Genomic DNA, 15744 nt, shown 5'->3' on the forward strand with positions numbered 1-15744 from the left:
TTGAAAGGTATTCCAGATAATCTTTCTCTTATTGCTTCCCAATTTAATTCTGTTCGGGACTGAGAAAATACTTTGTAGGATTTCTTTCTTTTTTTAAGTTATTTGTTTTATGGTGCGTAATATGGTCTGTCTTGGTGAATGTTGATGTACACTTGAGAAGAATGTGAATTCTGTTGTTGAATGGAGTGTTGTAAAATGTCAGTTAGGTCAAGTTGGTTCATAGTGCTGTTCCGATTTGGGTATGCTTATTTTTGCCTACTTGTTCCACCAGTTTCTGAAAGAGAATACTGAGACCTCCAACTGTAATGATTAATTTAGTTATTGATCTCTGCTAATTTATTAATTTCCTTTTTGTTTTTATAGTCCTCTAGCACCTGTTTAAACAATTTGCAATAGGAAAATCTCTGTTCATAACTAGTGTGTTTTCCATTTTCCTGGTTGGAGCCTGACTAGAATATACGGTCTGTTCCTGCAACAATACCATATTGTATCAATTACTGTAGTTTTATAATAACTCCTTATGTGATAGAGCAGTTCCCTTCATCTTACAGAAATATTTTGACTGTTCTCGGTGTTTTGGTCTTCTGTGTTGTCAGGAAAAAACCCAACTGTATAGAGGATTCTGCAGGTGCCACAAGTAGACAATAAGACCTAACAAGTCAGAGCAAAACAGTTTGTTATAGCACAGCAAATAGCATGGCGTCCACATAGTTGTGCTGATTCCTTTATCCCAAGTTCCATAGACAGTGTAATGGCCCCAGATAGACACTGTGCAGGCAATGGGTTGTATGGTAACTGAGGAACTTGACGCCAAGGGCCTAGCACTTTTTGAATAAGCAGCAAAACATGATAGCAAACAAGCTAGTTTCCCCCCCCACCCCCCTCCCAGCCCAAACACCCCTGCAGGAAAGAGTAGTTATGTGGTGCTCAGGCTGTGGTTCCTTTGACCTACTTAGGTGCCTATTTGACTACAAAACTGCTTCGTATCAGGAAACAAAGAAGCCTTGTACATTCACCAAAAACTGAAGGGATGCTCAGGACCATTGGCGGACTACTTCTCATAACACATATAATTTTAGAATAATCTTGTTAAGTTCTACAAAACACCCTGTTAAAATTTTTATTTGAAGTTGCATTGTAGGGGCACCTGGGTGGTTAAGCATCTGACTATTGATTTCAGCTCAGGGCATGATCTCATGGTTTGTGAGGTGGAGCCATGCATCAGGCCCTGTGTTGACAGTGAGGATTCTCTCTCCCTGCCACTCCCTTGTTCACACAGGCTCGCATGCTCTCTCTCTCAAAATAAATAAGTAAACGAGAAAAAAATATTTTAGGGGCACCTGGGTGGCTCAGTCAGTTAAACATCAAACTCCGGCTCAGGTCATGATCTCACAGTTCAAGCCCCATGTCAGGCTCTGTGCTGACAGCTCAGAGCCTGGAGCCTGCTTCGGGTTCTGTGTCTCCCTCTCTCTCTCTCTGCCCCTCTCCCGCTCACTCGCTCGCTCGCTCTCTCCTTCAAAAATAAACATTAGAAAAAAATGTTTTAATAAAAAATATTTTAAAAGATGAAATTCCATTGTAAACAATAGATACTTTTGGAAAAAATGGACAGTTATTATATATTAGTGTTAATTATAGACTTTAGTTATAGACGTATTAATTATATGAAGTCTTCCTATGCAGCATATTTCTCTTATTTAGATTGTCTCATATATTTTCTTATAATGTGTAGTGTATATATATACACATACATAGTAAAGCTTTATAATTTACTATATACATACAGATCTTGACTACTTTTGCTAGATTTATTTATAAGAATATTGTATTTTTTGTTACTATTGCATATATTATCTTTTGCTTGTTTTAATTAAGTATTTTAACTGTTGCTAATAAACAGAAATACTATTGAGCTTTGTTTAATGATCTTATATCCAACCATCCTGCTAAACTCTTTATTTGTAGAGATTTTCAGTGTTTTTATATAAACAGTTTTCTTTCAGTAGTTAAGTTCTGTTTCTTTTCAGTAACATGTACATTTATCTTTGTCTTACTAAACTGACTATATGTAAAAAAGAAGGAATGGGGAAGGGTTACAATTCTTACAGTAGGTCAGATATTCCTTAAGCATTATCCTAAGTGAATTTCAACAATCCTGTAAGATAAATATTACTCATTTTTTTTTTTTTTTTTTTTTAGCAGATGATGAGAAATGGTTCTGGGAGGTAAAATAACTTGTTTAAAGACATATAAAAGAATCAGCATCAGCATTCAATACCCCCTATGATTTTCGGAAACTGATCTTTGCATTGTACCGTGCTGCTTCCAGATTCAAAGGGGAAAAAATTAAACAGCCAGAGTTCTTTTATTTAAAATAGCTAAATACTAGATAGGAATTTCATGGTAACCTTTAAAAATATAATCCCCTTTTTTATTTTAATGTGACACAGTTTTTGATGACTATATTTCTACATTTAGGTAGAGGAAAGGAAAAAAAACAGACAAACCACTGAAAGCAAGAGAAGACACATTTTGAACAGTCAGCCAGTAACTTCCAGAAAACGTCGATCTAGGAAAAAACAGGTATTCATTATATTTCCTTATTTTTGTCTCCCTTCCTGTCTTTGGTTTTCCCTAGAGACTCCCTAGTAAGAATTTGAAGCAGCTTTTCCAGCTGAGGCAGTTGTTTTACAGGAGCCCAGATACCACGGTGAGATGCAGGAGGAGGGGAAGTATTCTATAGTTTTGTGATTTTTCTAATTCGTTGACTGAGTTGTGTCCCGGGCTAAAACCATCCAATGTGCTTCTCAGCTTTTATTTCCTCTAGCGGGGGCTGGAGTTGGCTGGAGATGAGTTGGAGTTGTGGGCACCTGGAGTTTTTTAATTCAGACTTGTCCACAGTGAGTCTCCATCACTTCACCCATCATAGTTACGTGTTTCTATCAGTACTGGCTCTAGCTGTGAGCTTCTTTTCCTGATAAGCTGTGATTCTCTATATCGCCCTTTTTGTTTTTCTAGTTTTTATGTTAGCAGTTTGCCTATTGGCGTTAATTCTCTAGTGGATCTACAAAGAGTCGTTGACTTTCAGTTTAGTTTTTTTCTTTTGAGAACTGGAGTGATCTTTCCAAGCTTTTTTATGTCCCAGAACTAGAAGTCTCAGCCTCATACATTTTTTTTTTTAATTAATTTATTTTGAGAAAGTGAGCACAAGCTGGGGAGGGGAAGAGAGAATGGAAGGGAGAATCCCGAGCAGGCTCCCCACTGCCAGCACAGAGCCCCACTCGGGGCTTGATCCCATGAACCACGAGGTCACAACCTGCGCTGAAACCAAGAGTCAGACACTTAACCAGCTGAGCCACCAGGTGCCCATCTGCCTTCATAATTTTTTTTTTAATGTTTATTTATTTTTGAGAGAGACAGAGTATGAGCAGGGGAGGGAGGGACAGAGAGACAGACAGACAGACAGACGGACACAGAATCCGAAATAGGCTCCAGGCTCTGAGCTGTCAGCACAGAGCCCAAGGCTGGGCTTGAACTCGGGAATGGCAAGATCATGCATGACCTAGGCCAAAGTCAGACGCTTAACCACCTGAGCCACCCAGGCACCCCTGCCTCATACTTTTAATTGACCTTTCCCTGTAGTTCTTCTGGCAACAATTCCAAATGAGATCGTACATGTTATGTATAGATATATATAAAAAAAAAAAAAAAGTTTTTTTCTTTTTTTGGTATTTTAAAAAAAACACGGGTTATCAACTACATAATTTAAATAATAGAACATAGATGGTATTGTCTGTCACTGTTTACTATTGCCAAAAAAGAATTCTTTGGCTATCACAAGTACCTCATTTTATTTTTAGCTTTCCACTGTTGGCTTTTTTGGTGGGACAATTTTTTTCAGTTGAGTGACAGATTTCATCTTATTTTGTGTTAACATTTTCATTCTTTAAAAAATTTTATTGCAGTAGTCTGTACCTGATTGGACAGATTCTCCTTGCTGCATTTGTCTGTGAAACAGACAAAGGTATTTCTGCCTGCCTCATCACAGTTTTATGGGTTTTTGAGAGAGAGAGAGAGAGAGAGAGAGAGAGAGAGAGAGAGAGTGCACATGTGCACAAGCAGGGACGGGCAGAAGGAAAGGAGAGAGAGAGAATCTTAAGCCAGCTCCACACCCAGCACAGAGCCCCACTTGGGGCTTGATCTCCTCGATCTCTTTGATCTCCTGACCATGAGATGATGACCTGAGCTGAAATGAAGAGTTGGATGCCTACCTCAACTGAGCCACCTAGGTGCCCCATCGTCACAGGTTAAAAAGAGACTTCCTTTTGTAAATTTATTCTATTAAAGAGTAAAAGTAAATGTCTTTCGACAACAAAGACTTTTTTCCCCAGAGATGGTATGTAATGGGAATTACTGTAACTGGGGGCTTTTTGGTACTATAAATAGTATCATTTTAAGGCATTATAGAGCATAGGTTTTTTTTCTCCTGAAAGACATTAAAAATGACAATACGATTTTCAAATATAAGTTACATAAAACATTTTTAACCATAGGAGAGAAAATGGTGCGTTTTAATTTGTTATATGCTCTTTATATTTTGCGGGTTATGGGCTTGACCAGGGTTGTTATCATTTTTTTTTTATTGATTCTACGTATAATATTTCAAGGAAAGCAGGGGCGCCTCAGTGACTCGTTTGAGCATCCAACTTTGGTTTAGGTCATTATCTCAACAGTTTCATGGGTTCAAGCCCCACATCGGGCTCCACACTCTGTGGAGCCTGCTTCAGATTCTCTCACTCCCTCTCCATCCGCCCCTCCCCCACTCATGCTCATGCGCACACGTGTCCCCCCCCCAAAATAATTAAATAAACTTAAAAAAAAAGAAAGCAAAAGACAGAAAAGCACAAGGAATACAGATTTTTTATGTCCCAAAATCTTAAACTCTTTGTTTATTATATGATATTATGAATGGAATCTAAGAAGTCAGATATCGAAAATGAAGAAACGAAAAAGAGGAAACGAAAGAGTAGACTCAAATGAAATTGTACTGTCCTTGTGTTTTCTTTTTGTTCTGACACCGTGAAGCCAATTGTGGCATCAACTCCTTTTCTAGAAAGTAGGAGTGGGCCTCTTTAAACTTTTAAAGATGATGTTATTATTTGCTATATGATCACATGTTCCATATGATGTTTTGCAAGACCCTTGCCTTTAAATCACAGATGAAATTAAGTTTGCAAGATTCCAAACATTCAGATCAAACAAAAGAAGGCATAAACAATCACAGAGTAATAATGCATCAAATTAAAGTAACTCTTTTTCAAGAAGAAAAAATTAAATACTTAATGTTAAAAACTGAGGTTAACCTTCACTTGACAAAATTATAACTAACTTCTAGGTGAGAGGTTGGCAAACTCTGCAAAGGGCCAGGTAGTGAATATTTTAATAGGCTTTCTGGGCCATATACTGTTTCTGTCACATATTTTTTTCTTCTTTAAAAACCTTATTTTGAAATGTAAAAACTGTTGTTAGCTTCTGGTCAGTGCAAACAGCCTAAGGCTGGAGTTTGGCAGTAGCTTGCTAACCTCTGCTGTATGTGATCCACTGGAAAATACTGTTTAAATTTGTACCCAGAAACCTAAAGGGGATTCAGGCAGAGAATATTAATTTATTTTTTAAGAGATCTGAGCTTTTGTGTTGTATCAGGTACCATCTGTGCATTCTATTAAAAGTAATTAGCTCAGGGGCGCCTGGGTGGCGCAGTCGGTTAAGCGTCCGACTTCAGCCAGGTCACGATCTCGCGGTTCGTGAGTTTGAGCCCCGCGTGGGGCTCAGGGCTGATGGCTCGGAGCCTGGAGCCTGCTTCCGATTTTGTGTCTCCCTCTCTCTCTGCCCCTCCCCCGTTCATGCTCTGTCTCTCTCTGTCCCAAAAATAAATAAACGTTAAAAAAAAAAAAAAAGTAATTAGCTCAGCTTAGAACAAGAAAACTGTGGTGTATATCTGAAATTTGCATAAACCAATGGCTACTTTTTATTTTTTTCTTTATTTTTTTAATGTTTATTTTTTTATTTTTGAGGGAAGGAGTGCACACATGAGTGGGAGGGGCAGAGAGAGAGAGAAACACAGAATCCCAAGCAGGCTCCAGGCTCTGAGCTGTCAGCACAGAGCCCGACGCGGGGCTCGAACTCATGATCCGCGAGATCATGACCTGAGCTGAAGTCCAAAGCTTAACTGACTGAGCCGTCCAAGCACCCCGATACTTTTTAAAACCAAACAAAACTGGAGTGCCTGGGTGGCTCAGTCAGTTGAGCATCCAACTCTTGATTTTGGCTCAGGTCATAATCTCACGGTTTGTGAGTTCAAGCCCTACACTGGGCTCTGCGCTGACAGCACGGAGCCTCCTTAGGATTCTGTCTCCCTCTCTCTCTCTGCCCCTCCCCCGCTTGCTCTCTGTTTCTCAAAGTAAATAAAAATAAACTTAAAAAACTGAACAAAACTGTAGCAACTTCTTACATAACAGAAATTCTTAACTTGGGGATTGTAAAAGTGATAGATTTATTTTTCACACTTATTTTTTTTTTTTCAACGTTTTATTTATTTTTGGGACAGAGAGAGACAGAGCATGAACGGGGGAGGGGCAGAGAGAGAGGGAGACACAAAATCGGAAACAGGCTCCAGGCTCTGAGCCATCAGCCCAGAGCCCGACGCGGGGCTCGAACTCACGGACCGCGAGATCGTGACCTGGCTGAAGTCGGACGCTTAACCGACTGCGCCACCCAGGTGCCCCACACTTATTTTTTTTTTTTGTGAGAGAGAGGGTGAGCAGGGGAGGGGCAGAGAGAGAGGGAAACACAGAATCTGAAGCAGTTCCAGGCTCTGAGCTGTCAGCACAGAGCCCAATGCGGGGCTTGAACTCACAAGCTGTGAGATCATGACCTGGGCCGAAGTTGGACGCTTAACCGACTGAGCCACCCAGGCTCCCCATGATAGATATTTTAAAGGAGAGTCTAGGTAGCCTCTGAAATGTTATGTAAAATTTTGTATACCTTCTGTTGTCTGTGAAATGGATCCACAGCTTATAAGCTGTTACAGAAATCTAAGAAATGTACATGCAAATTCTTCCTCCTTTAGAAACTTTAATACTGGGGTGCCTGGGTGGCTCAGTTGGTTAAGCATCCGACTTTGGCTCCAGTCATGATCTTGTGGTTCGTGAGTTCAAGCGCCGTGTCGGACTCTGTGTTCAGAGCCTGGAGCCTGCTTCAGATTCTGTGTCTCCCTCTGTCTCTCTGCCCTTCTTCTACTCACACTGTCTCTCTCTCTCTCTCTCTCTCAAAAATAAACATTAAGAAAAAAAAAAAGAAACTTTAATATTATTTTGATTAAAAACAGTTGGATTTATAGTATGTTCTTTAATTTTTTAAAGAATTTTATTTCTGTGAATAACTGTTCTATATTTTATCATAAGGCATGGCTTTGGGAAGAAGACAAGAATCTGAGATCTGGTGTGAGGAAATACGGAGAGGGACACTGGTCTAAAATACTATTACATTATAAATTCAACAACCGAACAGGCGTCATGTTGAAAGACAGATGGAGGACTATGAAGAAGCTAAAACTAATTTGCTCAGACAGTGAAGACTGAATGTGTTTGTAAAAAGCTTGGTAAAATGGCAGTTAAATAGTTTGATCACGGCATTTTGTTTGAAACCGGTGGTCATTGATGTGTCTTAAAATTCTTATCTAAAGCTTTACAGTATGATTACAGTGTCACTTTAATCTGAAGATTGATGCTATAAGAGTAAAATTCTATGCCATCATTGCATTCTTAAAGAATATTTTTCCTTTGAAAAAATGTAAATTTGTTGAACCCTGGTGCTTTCAATAATCTTATCCCCAAATCCTGTCCCCCCGCCAAAAAAAAAAAAAAAACCATGAAAACCTGGTAAGAGAAAAAATGTATTCCTGTTAACCTATTCTGCGTCTGTAGGCTGACTTCACCTTGGTAACACACATAAAAGTAAAGTTTCTCTAAGACTTGATTTATGGCCTTAATATATTAGTTATTAATATGCTTATTTATAGAATGTGCAAAGCAATCCATGACTTGTAATATACTTAAATTTTCCTTACAGTAGTTTCATATAAGGGAGAAAACTTAAAAACAGTAATATCCATACAACAAAATTTGTACTATTACCAAGAATAGCTTCATGTCTCATTTAGGTACATTTAACTTTGTTTCAGTGTTAAAAAAAAATCTGCTTTATAATATGGTCCCATAAATACCAGTTTCTATGATATTTTCATTTAATACATCAGTATTGGGCCTAAGTAGTATTCTGTAAATGCTTAAATTGGTATTAACCATGATTATTTGATGTCTGTGTTAAATGCTAAATAAACAATGTCATAATACCTTAACAATTTTCTCACCAACCTTTTATTCTTTAGAGGATTTAGTCATAAACCAAGAGCATTCTTTGACATTTGGAGTCACATGTGCTTTATTTAATGAGTGAAAATATTGAAGTATTGGTGTACAAAATTAAATGGGAGTATTTTGTAATCTGTATTTCATTTCTTATTAAAGTTGCATACATTACTTTCCCATTGTTCCTGAATTTATTTTCTTATACATCTAGTAAACGGAAATGTGGATAATTACTATATGCTTCTTGACTGTCCTTTACTAGTTACTGCCATTGCTTATTACAGACATTTTGATGGTTTGTGCCAAAGCTAGCGACCAGAGCCAAAATGGACCTGTAAGTAAACCTCATTCCGAACATACCATAAATCATCAAATTCTAAGTTTCCATTAACTGTGAGATGTTCAATTATTTTATGTGCCACTAAAAAAGATCAGTGTGTTTATGCTATACTATGGTGCTTTCTTGAGAATTTTATTTTACTTATTAAAAGAGCTATTTTAGTTTCAAGATAAATTTCTATCATATGACTTGTGGATATGTAAAAAGGAGAAGCAAAATAAGTTGAATAATGTATTTCTAAAACTTCATCTTAAATCTGAATTTTTTCTTTAAAATTTTTGAGATAATTGTAGCTTTACATGAAGTTGTTAAGTGATACAGAGAGGTTGCTTGTACACTTGTTCCTCCAATTTTTTTCCCCACAATATTCATAAAACTACAGCGTCTCACCATCAGGATACTAAGACAATCCACCAGTGTACTGAACATTCCCCGGTTTTACTTGTACCGTATGGTGGGTGTGTATTTAGTTCTAAATAATTTATCACTTGTGTAGGTTCACATCTTCACCACCATAGGCAAGATCCTGAGCAGTTCCACCACCACAGGGCTGCCTCCCCTTGCCACTCCTCTCCCTGTTGGCGTCATGCCTCCAGCCCCTGGCGGCCTCCATCTCTAAAGTCTCATCTTTGTAAGATGCCGTGTAGTGACATTCACCGAAATGGTGGAGTAGGGAGCTCCGAAGACTTTTCCCTTTACTGAGGCAACTATGAAACTGGCAAATACTATGAGAATCTAATTTTTGAAACTCGAGAATATAATTAAGACAACTGGAGGAGTGCTTAATAAAGAGGCTACTACATCTTGCATGAGAAATTTTTGGTGTTCCTGCTTTCCGCACTTGGGACAGTGGCTGGTTTTCTTGGTGTGGCTTGATGGTGCCGGAGGGGCACCTCATTCTCACCACACTGTTGTGTTTTGACCTGTCTGGCATTTCTCTGAGAGTTTAATCCAGAAGTTTCCCTTTGTCTTACCCCTTTTGAACTCTCAAGGGGCTTTAAAAACATTGCCTACAGCTGCCTAGAGTCAGGAATGGCACACAGACTGAAAAACCTGGGGAGCAAGATACGTGGGGGTGGGGAGGTGCGCAGGAAAGGCGCTTTGAAGGACTCATGTAAACCAGAATCCAGAAGGCCGCCCACGTGCCCAGGACGGCACAGTCTCAGACCTGGCAGGACCCTAGGCCTCTACCTCTAATCTTTGAGCTTCACACATACAGGGGGTGGAAGATAAAGCAGAGTGGTAAGTGATCGGCTGAACGTTGAATGAGCCCCAATTCAGCCAATTTGCAAAGGCCAGGAGAATGTCTTGTTTCTCTTTTTGACTTGAGGCATTTAAGCAGATTTTATGGTGTTTTTTCTTTCGATTCATGGATGTAGCTGTAGTTTGTTCATTTTTATACAGTAATATATGATTATATCACCTTTACTATGTTGAATCTTTGAGTTGTGGAGATAAAAACCACTCAGAAGTGAGGACAGGCTGTTTTCTTCAGGGCGTGTTACAGCAAGGGAGTCAGCCACGACTACTTGTGTTTTGCAGAGACACAGGCCGAAAGAAGTTTGTAAATGGGAAAGCTTTACGGTGAAAACACGAAGCTTCACGCATGCTCTGTTTGGAAGCCATTGGCATGAGGAAACTGGAGCCTGGCCAACTAGCAGCAGGCATCTTATGTGATTGTTTTGGGGAACGTATTTGGCTTACTCGGATTGGTCCTTAGTTTGGACAAAATATCAGGATGTTGGCAGTCATCGACCAAGTCCTGACCGTTCTGGGTGGATTGCTACAGACGTTTCATTTGGCAACCTAAACTGGTTGCTGCAGAGTTTGTGGGTCAGGGTTTGTTGTCATCTAAGGTCTGTAAGGTCATATGAGGTACATTTTTATATTCAGTCTCAGAATTGCTTCAGTTTATTGCTACAAGGCTTTTCCAATTTACATGAAGTCTAATATTAGGAATAATATTGATTCCTAAATTAACTGAATAGTTAGGCATGATATTGTAACTCTTAGGAAACCATGTTAAAGAACCCAAATATATAGCCAACATAAAATGGAATATTAAAAACTATTCAAATAACCCAAAAGAAAATGAAAGGTGATGGGGGGTGGGGGGAGGGCAGGAAGCAAAAACAAAACCACAGGGGCAAACAAAAATATGGCACACTGGAATCCAACCATGTCAATAATTACATTAAATATCAATGGTCTAAGCCAGGAGTTGGCAAGTTTTCTCTCTAGAGGGCCAGATAAAATAGTTTCGGCTTTGTGGGCCAAACAGTGTGTCAAGTCTTCTTGGAGTTAGCCATACACATAAATACTGAGTAGGTGTGGCTGTGTTCCAATAAAACTATATTTACAAAAACAACCGGCAGCGAGATTTAACTTGCAGGCTTTAGTTTGCTGACCTTTGCTTTTGAGTTCTAGATTTTGTTTTCTTTAAAATATATTGGACTTTGTTCGGTGAGCAGTTACTTCTGAAGCTGGGAATGTCTTAATTCTCTTTTTTTTTTTTTTCTTCCAGGTTTGGAAGTTTCCAAATTTAGAACCACTTTTAAAGTAAGCTAACAAAATGGGGTTTCTAAAGACCAGCCTGGTAAGGAGAATTTGGGGCACAAATCCACAGGACAGCGGACTGTGGTGACAGAATTAAGCCAAGGTAATGCTCCCACAGTTCCTTAGGGAGAGGGGGAGAGTTTTGGATTTACTTCTGGTTCAGTTTTCCTCCAAGAATACAGTCTCTTGGGTGTCCCTGTTTAATTAATACCCCACTTCAGTGTCGCGTTGGGCTTGCATTCTGCCTCCCTTGCTGAGGAAGGTGATAATGGAACTTCTGAGTGTAAAATGGCACCCCTTTCCTCTGCCCAATGGCGGAGCACAGCCCGCTGGAGGTGAAGAAACTGGCAGAGGGTGCAGGTGGTGCTGCCCTGGCAAAGCAGCCCACCATTGCTGGGCAGTGTGGGGAGGCTACAGCTGGAACTCTACCACAGAGCTAGCTCGCTGGATAATAGGATCTCTGGAAGGAAGGGCGTGGGCTGCTGTCACTAGGAGTTATTCCAGCGCCCTCTGTTGATAAAGCTTAACTGTTAGGTCAAGAGATGTTGGCTGAGCCCAGCTCCAGAATCACAAAGGAGGGCAAAGGAAGAGGGAACTGCAGCCCAGAGCCAAAAACTTGTTTGTTTTTACTTACCCTTCCCCACCACATACCCCTTCATGTGTCAAAATACTTCAACGTTTAAAGTAAGGCTTCATTGAAATCTAATCTGTGTTGAAAGAGCAAAAATAGAAGACAAATTTGACATAAGAAATGCGATGCTTTGTAAAATCTACAAGTCTCAAAGGAAAAGAATAATACTTTCTCAGTGTTTTTGTTTTTTACAAGAGAATTATTTAAAGAATGTTTTCCTTTTCCACTTAAGTCCTTGAGGCGCTCACATCTGTCTTTGTCTTTATAAATTTGTGAGTGCTTTGCTTTGCATGGATTATAACTCTTACAAAACCCTGATGAGGTGCAACGGTTTTAATAATTACAGGTCACCGATGAGGAATCGAGCTTCAGTTATTTTGACTTGCACTGGCAGAATTGCATTGTGAGTGACAGAACTTGTGTTGCTGATGGCCCATAATTAACACTTTTCTCTATCAAAAAAAAAGAAAAAAGACAGAATTCTCTCCCCTCTTTAGTCCATGGAAGTTGATGTCCCTCATAAAAAAAAAGCCCAGCTCACTGTTCTCAATACCAGTGGAACTCGGCAGGACCAGCAGCAAGCATAACACACAAGGATTGCTCAAAATGCGCCTGTAATTGAAGCGTATTTTTCATTGTCAAGTACTTTTTCATTATTTCAGAGATGCTTTTTTTTTTTTTAAGCATCTAATTCTAAGGCTTTCTACTACTACTAAGTGGTTAAAAACTACAGTAACAACTCTGCTGAGTTGTTAGCCAAGTGAATCCTGTGATGAGTCATTTTGCTTGTGCTTCCCGAGTACTTACCCTGGGCTGTTACTATTAACAGTAACTGCCTGATGTGACACAGGAGACATTTAACTCCCCTCCCCCTCCACTTTCCTCCCCTCCTGGTGCTCCTCCTGAGTTGTGTTCAGTTCAGAGTACTTCTTTGAGTTACTGAGGCTCCTCTTAAGCCATCAGCTTCAGACAGGATTCCTTGGCTCCATGATGTAGGATGAGGAAATCAGGACCCCTAAACTCTGCGTTTCTGCTCTCGCCAGCTTCCCACACCCTCCTATTACTAGCACATGGTCAAGGGCTCTGTTTGGATTGATTTGGTTCGTTTTTAGCCTTCAGTCTAATAATTATAATGGAGTATTTTGTGCTTTAGATATGGGTTGATTCTAAAAAATCAGAAACCAATAAACCTGTATTATGATTATAGAATGACTATATTATTCACATTAGATCCTAGAAGTGTGACTAACTCAAAAAATGTAATCTTATAGCATGAATTTATGCAATTCAAAGAAGTGTCAAGGTAAATTGTATTCTCTCTCTCTCTCCATTCCCCCTTCCCCAGTAGCTCAAAATCATGCCATATTTTAGTTTGCTTCACATTTTGACCATACTTCCATTTTCAATTTTTCCTTGGAATTTTTATCTCCATTTTTAAAGTAATCCATGTTCATAGTTTCAAAAGTAAAATTTTAACATGGAGCTTAACATGGAAAACATTCTGCCCTTTCACTGCCCCCACAGTTCTCCTTAAAGGTGACCAACCATTCTGAACTCTTTCAACTCTCTTCTCAAGGATTGATTTTTATAGTTAATAAAAATATGCTTATTATACTGCTGTTTGTTATTTTCCAGTTGGAGCTGTTAGATTATTGACCCTCCGCTATATAGGATGAGGTTTTTGGGTCTCTTGCATGCTCTGCCCCGAGTTCCCACAAACACACACGTTGCACCATATGCATGCTTCTCCTCCCCGGTTCTTCCAGGGTATTTGTACACACATTTAGTTAAATCAGGAATCAGTGTTTGTATTATTACAACTCTCCGTTACACCTGAGCTGTATGTACCCATCATTTATCATCTCCAAATTCTCTGACCCAACTGAAAATCTCTGAATACATTGAAATATGTCAGATATTGTGTTGATTTCATTGTTTTCTTGATGACACCCTTCCTCCTGCTCTCTTGCGACTCGTCGCCCTCCAGGCCTGCCACACAGCTCTCAAGCTTATCATCTTTGCCCTGGGGACTCCAGTCATCTCTCCTGCATTGGATTTCCTATTTCCTGGATCCTCTTTCATGGTTTACACTCTCCTTTAGGTACAACACCTCTTTCTGTACCTTCTCAAGAAAAAGATGCATAGGATGGAAAATTATTACATCTTGCATGTTTGAAAATATCCTTATTCTATCCTTGTATTTGACCGATAATTTTATGGGCTATAGAATTTTAATTTGGAAAATACTTTGTCATAGAATTTCAAAGGCAATGCTTTCTTGCCTTTGTTGCCAAATACTGCTTTAGGTAGTCTGATAACCATTGTGATTACTAATCCTTGGCATGTGATCTACATTTTTCTCTCTGGAAGCTTTTAGATTCTCTTATGTCTCCAATGATCTAGAATTGCATGGTAATGTGCTTGGATGTGAATTTTTTTTTTTTTTTGAAGTTTTATTTATTTACGTAATCTCTACATCTAACATGGGACTCAAACTCAGCCCTGAGGTCAAGAGTTGCATACTTTTCCAACTGAGCCAGCCAGGCGCCCCTGTTTTTTGTTTTTTGGGGTTTTTTTTAACTAATAAGACAGACACCTAGTGGCTTTGGAAATGCATATGCTAAATTCTGAAAAACGTATTATTCTTTAGTAATCTCCCTTCTAGTTTCTTTGTAATCTCTAGAATTCCCATTATCCAGATGTTGGGTCTCTGATCTTCTGATTTTTTATCTTTTGCCTCCTAATTTCTCTGTGTAATTTTTTTGTTTACTTTGTGGGGGAAATGTTGCTAAACTTCCAAATTTTACAATATTTATATATCTCCTATCAAACTTTTTAATATCCAAGAGGTTTTAATTCTCCTTTTTAAGGTTTTAATGTTCCCTTTTCTGGGCATCCTGTTCTTATTTCGCGACTGATATTATTTCATCTCTTTTCATTCTGGCATTGCTTATTGCCTCTGAGTTTGTTCTGTTGTTTGATTGTTTTCTTTTTAATTTTGGTTTCTCTGTTTGCTAGTGGTTTTCCCCAAGTGTCTGCTTGTCCTGGACTATTCATTTATATTTATGAGTGAGAATTAAAAAGCTGACAGGAAGCTCTGTGAGCACTGATGGACACTCCCACGTCGAGATCCAGGCATCCCTGGATAGTGATCGGACAGGAACTTGGCTATTTTAACTGTCAGTACCTGCAGTCACTTCTCTTGGATGATGGATTTCCTCAGAGAGGAATCTAACATACTGCTGCGAGCGAACGGGAGTGGGAGTGAGGGAGGGAAGCATATGCCCCTGCTTGCAGTATCTCAGAGAACGTGGTGGAGAGACCTTGGGGTGGGGGGGGGGGGGGGTCACAGTTCAGAAAGGAGACTCACTCAGTTTCTGTTCTCAGTTGTTTCGGCATTTCCAATCAGGAGTCCCTCCCAAGAGTAGACCTGTGAGGCTGTTGCCTGGCTGCAGAGAATCTAAGGCTCTGTCTCATGTGCCAGTTGTCAACCATTCTATTAAAGGAAGTATCTGGAACCTTTCCAGGGTGCTGTAAATTACCTTGCTTGCTCAGATTAACTCCAGTAGGCATTTGGCTGTCTCCTCTCTTCTTAGACAGCCATCTGCTTTTCTGGTCCCAGAATCTGGTGGCCATCCCTTTTCTGCTATCTTTTTCTCTCTTGAGTCTCTTATCATTAAATTTTTTATCTTAAAAAAAAAAATCCTTTAGCTGTAAGTTTATTGGGAATTGGGAGGCAAATATATGTTCAACCTGCCGTGTTTAAATGGAAAACAAAAACAAAAACA

The 15744-nt window shown here is 39.3% G+C and overlaps 1 protein-coding gene across 5 annotated transcripts in view; it reads left to right on the plus strand.

Moving 5' to 3' along the window:
* The window catches only part of TERF1 (telomeric repeat binding factor 1), a 35409-nt gene extending 26809 nt beyond the window's left edge, over positions 1–8600 (plus strand). For 2 of the 5 annotated variants that reach the window (XM_045049579.1, XM_045049577.1), the window contains 2 exons: positions 2483–2583; positions 7464–8600. In XM_045049579.1, the coding sequence (XP_044905514.1) occupies positions 2483–2583; positions 7464–7640 (278 nt within the window). In that variant the 3' untranslated portion in view covers positions 7641–8600. Of the gene's footprint in view, positions 1–2478; positions 2584–7463 lie in introns of those variants that run through there. The other 3 variants (XM_045049576.1, XM_019822782.3, XM_003999889.5) reach the window with 2 other exon arrangements.
* Positions 8601–15744: the final 7144 nt, after the last annotated feature.

The sequence above is a fragment of the Felis catus genome, chromosome F2, assembly GCF_018350175.1.
Source record: "Felis catus isolate Fca126 chromosome F2, F.catus_Fca126_mat1.0, whole genome shotgun sequence".
In the NCBI taxonomy this organism is placed as follows: domain Eukaryota; kingdom Metazoa; phylum Chordata; class Mammalia; order Carnivora; family Felidae; genus Felis; species Felis catus.